This window comes from Miniopterus schreibersii, assembly GCF_964146895.1.
Source record: "Miniopterus schreibersii genome assembly, chromosome: 5".
NCBI classification, from domain to species: domain Eukaryota; kingdom Metazoa; phylum Chordata; class Mammalia; order Chiroptera; family Miniopteridae; genus Miniopterus; species Miniopterus schreibersii.
The window spans coordinates 50006837-50021640 of NC_138106.1; the positions used below are offsets into that span (position 1 = coordinate 50006837).

A 14804-nucleotide genomic window follows, 5' to 3' on the forward strand; every position below is an offset into this window, starting at 1 on the left:
GGCCTTGGGCAGAGAGGACCTAGAATAAGTGAAATATTGGATTTGGGCTCCAGTGGAAACAGCCTGTCTATAGTGCCCTGGGGGCTACATGCTGGGGTTAGTGGCAACTCTGAGACCCTGAAAGCTATGCCCAGAGGCCATGACCACAGCCACAGGGTGTGGGAAGTCTGCAAAACGTTAGAAACTCATCCCAGGAAACTTTTGTTTCCAAGATTAAAAGTAGGCCGTTCTGAGAGCAGAGGATCTTCAGGGCAGTGAAAACATTCTTGTGTGAAACTACAGTGGTAGACTTGTGTCATTACACATTTAGGTAAGCCCATGGAGCATACAGCGCTAAGAGTGACTCTAGTGTGAACTATAGACTTTGGGTAACTGCACATGTTAACGGGTTCATCAGTTGTAACAGATGTATCGCTCTTGTGGGGATGTTGACAATGGGGAGGCTGTGTGTGGGGGGGGCAGGGAGTATATGGCGACTCGGTACCTTCCTTTTGACTTTGCTGTGACCCTAAAACGACTCTAAAAAAAATTAAAAGTCTTAAAAATAAAAGTAGGCCTTTTTGTAAAGATAGGCATTTCTGTGTCCAGAAAAAAAGGCAGGATCCTAGCTCAAGGAGGGCAGCTTGCCAGGAGTCCTTGGGTCATGGATAAAATACACAGCTTTCGTCATCTCTCAAATCTCTCCTGGCTCACACAGGCCTGGCCTTATCTCTCTTATAAAAATGGTGAATTATTTACTGCAGAAACAGGGAACGAAGACAGGTTATAAACTAAGGCAAAGGAACTCTTCTCGGGTTTTTGCAGGGATCTCTGAGTCCCCTGTCCTCTAGGTCTGTTGTGTGGTGTCAGGGACCAGGAGACAAGAGAAAGACTGAAAGACCGCCAGGCCTCTCGAATCTCTAAGTGCAGTTTTAACATTCGGCATGGCTTTAAGCTAAAAAAAACCACACCCAGAAAACACACTATAGTTATTAAGGCGACGAGGGTTTGAGTCAACCTCAGGCGCAGCTGGGAAGTTGTCTATTGCAGCCACCAGAAGTGTTGAGCTCCTAAGCCACTCAGAAGAGAAAAGCAGACCTGATAAGCCCAAGGAATTTCTTTACTGTGAATTCATTTAATGTTTAACCTACCTCCAGGAATATTTGTATTTTAAAAGAACTGAGTCAACTAAAGGGATGATATACTGTGTAAAAATCAGGTTAAGCCTGAGGAAAATAGGTGTTTATCAACCGGTCAGATGGTCCTTCTCAAGACTCTAAGCATTCCTCGGGAATGGGCTCAGGTAGGCCCTGCAAGGGATCAGTCAGGGCAAGACGTCAAGGTGAGGCTCTGGTCCCGGGAGGCAATCTTGGAGGAACCCTCTCCCCCTTTTGTCCTTAGAAGGTGCCTGAAACTAGGCGTAGGAACCTTCCCTTTGAAAGTTGGAAGGAGTGACAAGAATTTTCCCTTCCTGGAAATGGCAGGTTCCAACAATTTGGGGAGCCACTCAAACCGAGCTTCAGCTATTCCAGACCCTATAATTGCTCCAGGACCCCGTCAATCATACTCACTGTGGTTGGAGCCCCGATATCTCTCTTCTCAGAACCTTAGGACACTTAGTTTTTACCCCGTTTATGAATTGTATGCAGAATGTGGTACCCGTGTCTCATTCCCCTGTAGGTTACCATCTCCCTTAAGACTGAGGCCCTTACCTGTCTTTTACATCACCTTGTACCAAATTCATTTGGCGGGTGCTCAGTTTGGTTCAATAACTCTTTTAAAGATGGTCTTTCCTAACACTGCATTGACCATGTTCTGCTTTTCTTGACAAAGATAAAAAAATCAGCTTACAACCACCTGCAGCTCATGTTACTATTAAATGAAACTCATGTTTACTATGGATTTATTATTAAGTGAAATAGCTCTCAAATGAGTAAAACCTCTTACATTTTAATTTTTTAAATTTAAACACATGATGATGGCAAATGTCATGATGGAAACCAACTATAATCTGATAACACAATAATGCCTCTTTCTAGCTACATTAATATGATAATTACCTTCTCTCAACAGCTATAGCTGTTAAAGTGCTTTGCTCCACAATATTATATCAGGAACTTTTGAATAAAATGTAAATGCAGGGGACTGATGGGGAACACCTCTAGCCTGTGAGTTGGGTCATCTTTTGAAAAAATTGTGCTTATTCCATAAATAATCAAACACTTATCATATTTAGGACAACTGAGGTTCCTTAGCCAGTCAGCCTCAGCCAAGTGGTTGCGTAGGCCTGTTTTCTCTGAAAATGTGATGTACCACTAATTCCTAGAGTAGGAATTCAAGAAATCATCCAAGTATTTAAGTGTCTTAACATTGCCAGGTACTTTTAAATTTAATTTATGAATTCTATTTTAAATTTTTTATTAAGTACAATTTACCAGTTTTTAAACATATATATATTTTATATGTATATCATAAAATTAGCCATTTTAAATGTACAGTTTAGTGGCATTAATTGCATTCACAGTGTTATACAACCATCAGCACTATCCATTTCCAGAACCTTTTGATCACCCCAAACAGAAACTCTATACCCATTAAACAACACCCTATGCCCCCCTTCTCCCAGCCCCTGATAACTTCTTATCTATTTTGTTTCTATTAATTTGCCTATTCTAAATATTTTATATAAGTGGAATCATACTCTGTATTTGTTCTTTTGTATTTGGCTTATTTCATTTAGCATAATGTTTTCAAGGTTCACCCATGTTGTAACATATCAGAACTTCATTCCTTTTTAGGGCTGAATTATATTCCATTGTATGCATATAGCACATTTTGTTTCACCATTCATGTTTTGGCCTCTTAAAAGGTGATGGGAAGTGTTCCTTTTTTATTTTTTAATCCTCGCTCGAAGATATTTTTTTCCGTTGCTTTTCAGAGAGAGTGGAAAGGAGATAGAGAGGGAGAAACATCGATGTGAGAGACACACATCGAGCGGTTGCCTCCTGCTCGCCAACCAAGACTGGGGATCGAGCCTACAACTGAGGTTCATGCCCTTGGCCGGAATCAAACCCGGGACCCTTCAGTCCACGGGCCGACGCTCTAACTACTGAGCCAATTCAGCTAGGGCTCCTTTTTATTTTCACAAAGGGCTTGTATAAAATTGTTGGTATCCTTAAATGTTTGATGAATTCATCACTAAAACTGTCTGATCCTGGAGGTTTCCTTGTGGAAGCATTTGATAACAAATTGAATTTTCTTAATAGAGTGCTATTCATGTTTTCTATTTATTCTTGTATCTGTTTTGGTAAATTCTATATTTCAAGGACTTGGTCCATTCTATCTAAATATCAAATTTATTGTCTTAAGTTTTCAAAATATTCCCTGTTATCCTTTTGATGCCTGTAGGGCCTGAAGAGACTCTTTCATTGTAGTGATACCCCCCCCCCCCCTCATTCTTGACATGGGTACTTTGTGTTTTTCTCTCTTTTAAATCAGTCTTCTAAGAGTTTACTAATTTTATTAATCTTTTTATAGAACCAAATTTTGGATGTCAATTATCTCTATTATTTGTATGCTTTCTATTTCACTGATTTCTGCTCTTATCTTAAAATATCCCTCTTACAACATACTTTGGGTTTACTCCTAGGATCTCCCCATTAAATTTCTGGTTGGTCTACTGCTCACAAAGCTATGGTTCCCCCCCCCCCCCGTTCATTTCTAATTGAGTTCGCTACTTTTCAGCATGTAAAGTCACAAGATTTCACCCCACCTCCCCACCCTAAATCAAGTCTCACCCTCTGGCAGCACAGCTACTGGTTGGAACAGTGGGGTCTCTGCTGACTGAGTGGTGGGATGGGGACATAGTGGCAGATTTCTGTGTTTACCTACATCTCTAGCCGGTTTTCAATTTGATGTCCACCTCTGGTAGGTTTCTAGTGCCCTAAAAAGGTTGTTTTGACAATTTTGTCCAGTTATATACTTTATTAGTGAATTGCTGACCTCTTCTTTCTGTTATAACTGGAAGCTGACTTTATAGTTATGATTAAATATAATACTGTTATCCTTTATTAAAAGTAAAATAGTGAGAAGAACATTTCTGCATTTTCTCTAAAACCCTGTTGGAGGTTTCGTAAGTTGCTGAAGTTGTTTGTGCATGGACAAATAGGATAAACTCCTCTTAGGATGGAGGGCAGTGGCCTTCCTCCCTTCATGACTTACTCTGTCACCTGATAACATCCACCAACTGAACCACAAAATGTTAAATCTTTATTTACTAGAAATTAATGTTATAAATTAGAATTATGTCCTTGAGAATTCATTTTATAGCATAAAATACCAAGACAGTATAATTGTTTTTCAAAACCACACACGTTTGCTTCTACAAATATTAAGTATATAGAATTTCACTCAAATAAATACTTATGGAGGGATTACCGTGTGCAGAGGCTGTGCCACACACCAGGGATAGAAACAAATGAACTCCAGAGGCATAGCCCTTGCCCTGCCCTCAGAGCTCACAGGCCAGGTGGCAACGGAGATGATTCTGTAGACAGTTACATTCGGGTGTAATACGCACTATGGCAGGGGAAGCACGTGTGTTATGATTGTGCCAGTATCAATGTTTCCTTCCACATTTTTTGTTTGTTTTTTGAATCCTTGAGGTTTTAGAAAGAAAATATCAGTTAAACCAACATTGAAGACGTATCTTCCATGGTAAGTCTCTGTAAATGGTAAACATCTGGGGAAGGACAGTTTCCTTGGAAAGGCTTCTTTCTCCTATTCTAACTCTTGAATGAACGTTAGACCACTGGGGATGCTTTAAAAAAATACCCTTGCCTGGCTACACTTCTAACGATGCTATTCTTTTTTTCTTTTTGCTTATTTGCTCAATCCTAGTTTACATGTAGAACGGCATTGGAATTGTCAACCTGTATGCCCATGGGAATCAGTGTTGTTGTTTGAGAGATCATATGGCATTTTACTTACCATAATGTCCTCAAAGTCCATCCATGTTGTCTCAAACGGCAAGATTTCATTCTTTTCATGGTCGAATAATATTCCATTGTATGCATATATCACCATTTCTTTACCCACTCACCCACCAATGGACACTTAGGTTGTTTCATACCTTGGCTATTGTACATAACGCTGCAATGAACATGGGGGGGGGGTGCATCTATCTTTTCTAGTTAGTGTTTTCATTTTCTTCAGATAAATACCCAAGAATAGAATTGCTGGGTCATATGGTAGTTCTATTTCTAATTTTTCATGGAAACTCCATACTGTTTTTCATAGTGGCTGCACAATTACTCCCACCAACAGTACACAAGGCTTCCCTTTTCTCCACATCCTCGCTAAAATTTCCTTCCTGTGTTTTTGGTAATAGCCATTCCAACAGGTGTGAGGTGATAGATCATGAGACTGTGATTTGCATTTCCCTGATGGTTCATGATGTTGAGGATCTTTTCATGTACCTGCCCTCCATCTGTATATGTTCTTTGGGAAAATGTCTATTCAAATTTTCTGCCCATTTTTAAAAAAAGCATTTTTATTGATTTTCAGAGAGAGGAAGGAAGAGGGGGAGAGAGAGATAGAAACGACAATGATAAGAGAGTCACTGATCGGCTGCCTCCTGCACTCCCCCCCCATCAGGGAGCGAGCCCGCAACCCGGGCATGTGCCCTGACTGGGAATCGAACGGCGATCTCCTGGATCCTAGTCGATGCTCAACCGCTGAGCCACGCTGGCTGGGCCTGCCCATTTTTAATAGAATTATTTGGAGGTCTTTTTTTTTGCTATTGAGTTGTATGAGTTCTTTATATGTTTTGGATATTAGCCTCTTATAAAGATTCTATCCTAATTGGTCTGGAGCAAGGTCCAAACCCCAGTTTTTTAAAGTACTGAGGTGGTTTTAATGTGCAGCCACAATGAGAACCATTGCAGCCCTTGCTCCTGGTTCCTTCAACATTTGGCACCTATAGTAAAAGATGCCTCATTTTTCAATGGTTTCAGGTAAGTTTTCTGGGAAATTCTTCATGATACTTACAGCTTTCTGCTGCTTTGATGTCCAGTGAGAAGGAGCTCTTATTGTCAATATTTCAAGCTTCTAGAGAACGTGGGGTACTCATTCCTCTCCCTTCCCCACTTGTGGGTGACAGCAGATCCATATTCTCTCTCTCTCCACCCCAAGTGAGATGGAGAAGCTCATTTGATGAAGACTGACATTCACTGGTCCACTTTCCATGTAGCTATTTTGCCTTAAAAGCAAGAAACATGCTCCACCCATATCTCTTTTGCTTCTACCCCATAGTGACAGTAAAATTAGCTAACTGGTGATTATTGGGTGCTTACCATATGCCAGTTGCTGTTCTAAGCCTTTTACATAAATTAATTCATTACATCTTCATACCAACCCCATGGTGTACATTTGACGGTTATACCATTTTAGACATGAGGAAGCTAAAGCTTAGTGAGGTTAAGCAACTTATCTGAGGACACAATGTCACTGACCTGGAATTTCAATCCAGACTATCTGGCTCCAGAGCCATCTCTCTTAACCTCCATGCCACTGCACTGCTAGCCTGGCTTTTGTTCCAGACTAGTAAGCATAGTTGAAGGCCATTCACTGTCACTTACGTGCTCACTGGCATTCTCCATGCTACTGGTCTCTGGGTCTGTGAGCCTCCAGGCAGCCTGCCACATCAAAGACCTCCAAGTCTTCTTAGTAGATGCAACTCTACTCTCGAGTGGGTACCGTGCTCTAGAATTGAGGAGGGGGATGAGAGTAGTGGGAGCTCCCCCTGAGCTAACATATACTCAGACTTTAATGTAATTTGTCTGGGAGCTTTGCACTTCTGAAATTTGGAATATGCAACAATTTTGTGCTAATAGTTTCTCATCCCAAAGTGTGTACTCACACTGCACACTTCTTCCTTGGATTTTACCTTGCCTATTCTTGAGCATTTTGAGGAGAAACAATGCCTTTGTTAAGAGGCACAAAGATTCACGATATCTGATTATGCATCCATGCAAAAAAAGTTTTCTACTTTAGAAATTAGTTTATTGTGATTGTGTGTTGCTATTGACCGTATTAGTTTAGCCTCAATCCAGTGCGTGGCTCTAGCTGCCATGATAACATGGCTTTAAACATAAGTTTTGCTCCTCCCTCTGGGTGTTTTATTTTCAAGAGCAAAGCTTATTGAAGTTGGGGGCTTTTAAATTCAAACCATTATAATTAGAGGGTTGCAGTATCAAGAATAATTTTCCTACCCTGGCAGACTTCAATTATTTAATGGGAATTCTTAATACCTTATATTTTCCTTTTTGTCTGAATACAAAGCATTTTGGAAGACTACATAAAGGTGGGGTTTTTTTGAAAATATTCTATTTTAAGTTTCATGTTTTTTATTAGAAGACACTTTAAATTCTTTTTCAAAGTAGGTATTGATTTTAACTTTAGTTCACTGCTATAAAGAAGGGATGGGCAAACTACAGCCTATGGGCCAAATCCTGCCTGCTGCCAGTTTTTATAAATAAAGTTTTATCGGGACACAGCCACATCGCTCATTTATGTGTTCTCCATGGCTGTTCTCACTCTACAGCAGCAGAGTTCAGTAGCTACATCAGAGACCATCTGGCCTGCAAAACCTAAAATAGTTACTCTCTGGTTCTTTACAAAGTCTGCTGCTCCCACTTTCTATCCCGTGGCCTCTAACTCACTCCTTCTCATTTTGTGTTCCTGATTTTTTAAATTTCAGGAATGAGTAATATAACCTTGACCCAATTCAGGTTAGCATTTTTAAAAGAACAAAACAAAATTCAATTGCCTCCTTACTTGTGCAGCACTTCTCTGTTTGTCAGCGATCTTCGGGAAGGGGGGGGAGTTGCATCAATCCTAGTTTTCCAAGGACAAGGTAAACCCTTCCAAGTTTGCATGATCAGCTATTTTTTTCAGCTCAGAAACTCTCTGATTATTGTTTCCATTTTACATGCTTTGGTTTCTTCTTTAATTCCTGTTGCTTGTAGGGCTGATCGGCCAGAGCTGACTTCTTTGCTCTTTTCACATCTTCGCCCTTTCCTTCCCACCCCATACAAGCCGACTTAACAAAGTTGTCAGCAACACACCAATCTTACTCTGCTGTGAGATTTCTGTTCTCTTAACTGCATCCAAATGGATGTCATCGGATTAACCTTTTGCATTTTTTTTCCCATCTAGCCAGCTTTCTTTTATTTAATTAAAAAAATTTTTTCAAATACAGTTTACATTCAATATTATTTCGCATTAGTTTCAAGTGTCCAGCATAATGGTCAGACAATCATATGCTTTACATAGTGTCCCCCCGATACTTCCAGCACCAGCCAGCTTTCTTTTCTTTTCAGCCTGCATCTGTCTGTTTTTTGGCCGCTGTCTGTTCTTATTGTTCCCTGTTTGAATTTCCTAAAAGCCCATTTCTTTTTGTCTCCTGTTCAAAACATCAAGCAGATAGTTTTTCTTGTTTTCCCTAATAAGATATTTCCTAAGAGTAACATACATTTTCAGAGTAGCATACATTTTCTTTTGTAAATTCTTTGCATGGGTCCCATGTTAATTTATTGTTGATCCTTTTGTTTATTTATATTTTTTATTTACCGATCTTTGAATGGGGAAGGATTCATCCAACCCTGATGCTTGTTCACACGCAGGACGGGCAGACTGCTCTCCAGCATCACCCCCTCTATGGGTGTTGCATGACTATACGTCTTAGATCTAAAGCTCCGTGGTGAGCCCATGGTAGTGATATAGCACAATTTGTCTATTCCAATGGAGATGGACATTTGGGTTTCTAGTTTAATGCTATCATAAATGGTACTGCTGTGAAGTTTCTTGTGCCTTTTGGTACACATACCAAAAGAAATAAGAAAGAGAAATAAATCTCTTTCTTCATGAATCACACAATGACAAGCCCATAAGAGCTGCACATCTGGGGAGAAGCACAGACTCCTGAAATTCTTCATGATGATTTGTACAACTTCTTTAAAAAAGATCATAGCCTGTGAAAAAACAACACAAAGATTTATGAGAAACCATAATTATCAGGACAATACATCCAAAAAGTTACTGTGACACAATGACACAGAGCTCTGGTTTTGAAGTCAGACAGCCCCAGGCACATCCCAGCTCTGCCACTTATGAGTCCCTGATCCAAATATTTCGTAGCTCACAGGGTCTCAGTTTCCAAATTCTAGCACTTAAAACAGAAAGACTTTACATTAACTGGGTTGTAACTGAAAACTTAATATGTGTACACCATAAAAAATTCAAACTACAAAAGGATATATATAAACATGAAGAAAGTCAGTCTCTTTCCCCTCAGTCTGACCTTCAGTCTCCAGTTACCATGCCTGGCAACAACTATGTACTCATCTCTTGTTGATCTTTCCAGAAACGGTCTGTGTCTATTGCAAGCATAATGCATGTATACATGTGCATGTGCATATACATACATATTTCTCAGTTTTAATTATGGAATATTGCCCATATGGAAACTACAGAAAACCAATGTGCAGCTTAATGAATTCATGCAGAGCATTCACCTGTGTAGATACCTCCCAGGTCAATAAAGTCTATAAGTTCCCACTTGCTCCTTCCCAGTCACGGTCCTTGCCCTGCCCTTAAAAGTGATCACTGTTCTTATTTTTAAAATAATCTTTCTTTACCTCCTAATCATGCATTTCTAAACACAATATTTTGAACTTCATAGAAACAGACTGATATTTTAGATCCTTTTTTAGGTTTGGCTTCTTTTAATCCTGTATCTGTGGGAATCATCCATCTTGCTGTATTTTCTACTTCACTGATTTTAACTGCTGTAAAGTAGGGATTGACACTTTTTCTGCAAAGGGCCTGACAGTAAATATTTTAGGCTTTGTGGATCAAAAGGCAAAATCCAGGACATTATGGAGGTATTCGAATAGCAAGAGGGAAAACAAACTGCCTCACATTTTTAATTGATAAAATTCAAAAGACAGTATTAATATTTGACTAGAGTTTTTTGTAATACAGGTCTACCAACAAGAATTAAATAATTATTCAGGAACAACATTTTACTTGCTTGAGGCTTGAAATCGACTGCAAATGTTCAGCTGCTAGTGGTGATGTGAAGGAGACATCCCCCATCTGAGCTTTGAAGATGTCTCTCACAGATACGTGCTGCCAATGCTGCTATCAGTCTTGAGCATATGCTTTTAAGTGTGCATGTTTATTACTAGGAGGTATTTCTAGAATTCCATTAGGTTCTTGTCTTGATATCTGCCTTTTAGCATGTCGTTACGATGCAACTTAATCACTTCTGATTTCTCGGCCAATGGAAAGTTAGGTGGACATGTCTCCATTGCACAAATGTATTTGAAATATGGAAATTTCCTTTGTGTTTGTTTCAAGACTCAAAACTGCTCCTGAAAGTGTAGTTTAAACTCAGAAAATATATTCACTGCAAATATGTGTGAGAATTGAAATCTCACTTCAACTTCTCGTTCCTTTTTGCTTAACAATTCTCTCTTCAATTTATCTCTCTGCTTTCTTTTAACTTAATTTTTTTAATTCTGTAAATTTTTTTTTAGTTAGCCAAGGATGCCCTCAGACTGGCCCACTTAAGTAACAACTTTATTTTCTCTCAGTTCTGGAGACCATAAGTCCAAGATCAAGGTGCCAGCAGGTTCCTTTCTTCTGAGGCCTTTCCTCTTGGCTTGCGGATGGCTGCCTTCTCCCTACGTCTTCACGTGGCCACCTCTCGATCTGTGCACTGTCTGCATCCTAATCTCCTTTTCCTTCTTTTTATGGGGTTAGAATATTATACAAAGGATTCTTTTTTATATTCTATTTTATTTTTTATTGAAAAATAAAAATGTATTGGGGTCACATGGGTTAATAAAATTATATAGGTTTCAGGAGTACAGTTCTGTAATGCATCATCTGTATATTGTACCGTGTTGCCTTTTAACTTTTGACAGTACAGGAGTCCATAAGGCAGGTCGTCATTCTCCTAGCAAAGTCCCTCTGCCTTTGGCAAGCCTGAGTCTTAGCTTGTGCCCAGACTTGGCCCATGCCCCAAGAGAAGAAAATCGCCAGTGATCTCAGATCACTTAGGAAGGACTCTTTCCACCATTTTAGTTCATCTAGTCCCCTTGTTTCCAAAGCTCTCTGATGCCTTAAAAAATATGACATCTACAATACACTTGTCATTTTCTCTAATTACTGTACTTACCTATTACATCCCACAGAGAACCAGAAGACAGGTCTATTTTCCGTTTTATTAATTCTGTTATTTTTATTTTGTTATTTCTTTCCTTTTGCATTTTTGCCTCTAATTTGCCTTTCTTCTTCTAATTTCTCAAAAAGAATGCTGAGTCTTATTTTCACCCTTTCTTTTCTGGTAAATGCCTTTAAGACTACACATTTCTGTCTAAGCGCCACACTAGTAGCATTCCACAAGTTTGATGTTTATGTCACATTTCTGTTAGTCTTCACTTCAAAATATTTTCTAGTTTCTATTCTGACACTTTCTTGATGAACAGATTATTTACACCCACATTTCTTAATTTCCAAACATATTAGAATTATCTTGTCATTGATTCCTAGTTTCATTGCATTTTTATTAGAGAACACACTGCATGATTTCAACTCTGAAATGATTGATACTTGCTTGATGAAACATTTTATAGATGGGGCTGCCTTCCAACTGTCCTCACCTGTCAGGGAGAGACAGAGAGCAAACTCTGGTGTCTCTTCTTGTAAGGACTCTATTCCCATCATGAGGGACCCCCCTCATGTCTCACCTCATCCTAGTTATCTCCCACAGTCCTCATTCCCAAATGCCAATAGTCCTCATTCCCAAATGCCAATACCTTGGAGGTTAGGGCTTCAACATATGAATTTTGGGGTGACACAATTCAGTCCATAGCATCCCACACCTGCCCCCCAAATTCATGTCCTTCTCACATGCAAAAACATTCACTCCATCCCAACAGCTCCAAAAGTCTTAACTCATTTGAACATCAACTAAAGTCTAAATCTATGTCTAATCTAAATATCTAGATCACATGTGGGTGAGTCTCAAGGTTCGATGCACCTCAGGCAACATTCCTCCCCAGCTGTGAACCAGACAAGTTTTGCGCTTCCAAAACACAATGGTGGGACAGGCACAGGACAGATATTTCCATTCCAAAGGGAGAAGTCATAAGGAGGAAAGGAATAATGGGTCCCAAGCAAGCCCAAAGCTTAGCCAGACAAATTCTATTGGATCTTAAAGCTTGAGAATAATCCTTTAGCTCAATGTCCTACCTTCCAGGTCACTGGGATGGCCCCGCCCCTTCAGCTCTACTGCGCCCCATCCCCACGGCTCTGGGTGCATCGCTGCAGCTCTGCCAGGGTACAGTCCTACGGGGGGGGGGTCCCACCCTTCAGGTTCTGGGCAGAGGCCATCTGACCTGTTTAAACTGATGCTGTGGCCCTGATATTTTCAAATTGCCTTCCAGGACATTTTTCCCTCTTCTTGAAGAATTGTGCACATTCGAAGCATAATAGCTGTACTGTCTCATCCTGTCAAATCCAAGAAGTCTGACAGCCTCCCTTCATTCCATCCGACCTCCAGCCCTTCCCGTTCAAACCAGCAGTGATCCTACTCTTACCATCTTCATCAAATAGCTGTTCATCCACATCCTTAGTGTTCTTTTCAGAATACACTTCCTCGTTTTTTGAAATACAGATAGACTAAGAATCTTCCAAATCTTCAAGTTCTTGTTTATTTTGCTTGGCAATTCCTTCTTCAAGTCGTCTCTCTGCTTTCACATTTTACCATAAGCAGTCAGAAGAAACCAGCTCCTTCAACATTTTGCTTAGAAACCTTCTCAGCGAAACATCCAATTTCATTGCTTGCAAGTTCTACCTCCCGTAAAACAGAACAAAGTTCAGCCAAGTTCTTCGCTGCTTTGTAGCATGGATTGCCTTTCGGCTAGTTTCCAGTAACATTTCTGTCTGAGAGTTCACAGCCTGACATTTGCGAGTCCTGTATCAGTCTTCTCTCTGTTTCTTTCTTCATCTCAACCCTCCTTCCGTGAACCTCTTTTATTAAGACTTAAGGTCCCAACCGATTTCCCTGAGGGGGTCTCTTGGTCACATGTGCATGGGTAAGCTCCAAGTGAAACAAAATTAATTGAATAAAATTATATAGTTGACGGCAGAGATGGCCAATCCTCAAAACCTCCCGACTGCCAGGCTCAAATTTCCCCTAAGCCTCGGTGCCTTCCCTAACCTGAGAGCACAGCCTCAGGCTCAAACAGCCCGTGATGTGCCTCTACCACGGGAGGCTGGGGGGAGAAGGCACAGGCAAAGGGTTCACTCCCTTTCCCCTTCTCATGAGAATTTTACTTTCAACTGATTCTCTTGCTCTGTCCTCCTAGTAATCCGATAGGCGATATGCGTCAACTATGTTACTAACACCACTTAAGGCAAAAATGACCCCTGAGTGGTAACTAGCATCTTACTGGGAGGAATTACAAATGAACTATTAATACCAAATAGGAATCCATGGCTCTGACCTTTCCTGGGTGTGCTGACTTTTGTAATTGGGCAAATCCATTGAGCGGACCCTGGAAACTCTGCCTACAGAATTATTACAAGAGATCCTGGCCCTGGGGCACGTAAACCAGGGCAACTCCTGCACCCATCCAATGTGAATCTCTTTTCCTTGCACCCGAGCTTTGCAACCTGGGGGCTAAAGAAAACAGCTATGTGTCCTTCTGTGTGGATATAGCAAGAGCTCCCACAGGAAGAGAAGTGCCTGCTGCTGCCCTGCTGGACGCTGTGGTTCCTGTCTTGTATCTTTCTAAGCAGACTGATACTCAAGTGTGGTCTATGGTAATCTTGTATGACTATTTAGTTGAGCCCCAAGGCCAACCCCTGGTGGACACTGCAGAAGGCACCTGGGCTAGAATCGGGCAGGCTGTGCCTCACACTATGCTTACAACTAGCAAGCGCAGTGCAATAGGGGTACCTCCGTAAGAACAAGCTTTTTCTTAATGTAACACTGACACATTTTGTACCTTTATTTGCAATGGAGTATAGTCACATGCTAAAAGAAACTATAAAAATAATCTGGAGTCCCGTTTTTTGGTCACAAGAGTCCAACTGCTATAATATCAACTATATTCTCTAATAATTTCAATAGTACATTCCATATCCTAGATGAAATATGCCAATTGAAATGGGAGTGCTTCGTTTTCTTAAACAATGGACAATCTTTCACATTATGATTGTTAGAGTATAGCTCAAAGCTGAATGACGCTACTTTTCCTCTCTACTTCCTTCCAAAGGGAACATCAAACTCACCTTAGCTGTCCTTCTCACTCTGGTTTTCTTTCTTAAGTAACTTGTCAGTGTCTGAGCCCTCACACTGCTGTTGCTCGGCGAAGTCTCTTCTGATCATGTCTTCTGTGCCCTCGTGGATAATCTGATGGGCTGCGAGAATATGCTTCCGCTGTGCATTCCTCACTGTGCCAAGTGACGGAAGAATTTTTACTCTGACTGAGCTAAACCATTCTCAAAGGTTTTCAAGACAGTATTGATAGAAATTGTAATTGTGCATCGTAATGCAAATTTTGTAATGCAAAGATCATAAGTGACTTAAAGGTAAGGTGCCTCATACTCTCTTTGAGCCTTAGTTCCTAATAGGGAGGGGACCTGTTGACTGACGACAAGTTCTGAGCTCATGGCTTTAGGAGGTGGTCCTAGCTCTGTAACCTAAGAAATTTATTATCAAGTACATTAAGCATCCCGTTTCCCTTGGA

The 14804-nt window shown here is 40.5% G+C and overlaps 1 protein-coding gene across 1 annotated transcript in view; it reads right to left on the reverse strand.

Annotated features, from left to right (window-relative positions):
• Nucleotides 1-7026: 7026 nt before the first annotated feature.
• Nucleotides 7027-14804, reverse strand: part of CFAP91 (cilia and flagella associated protein 91) — a 48177-nt gene continuing 40399 nt past the window's right edge. The window contains exons 17-18 of the mRNA XM_081137566.1: nt 14347-14508; nt 7027-9011 (exon numbers count right to left, since the gene is read on the reverse strand). Of these exons, the coding sequence (XP_080993692.1) occupies nt 14348-14508 (161 nt within the window). The 3' untranslated portion in view covers nt 7027-9011; nt 14347. The remainder of the gene's footprint in view (nt 9012-14346; nt 14509-14804) is intronic.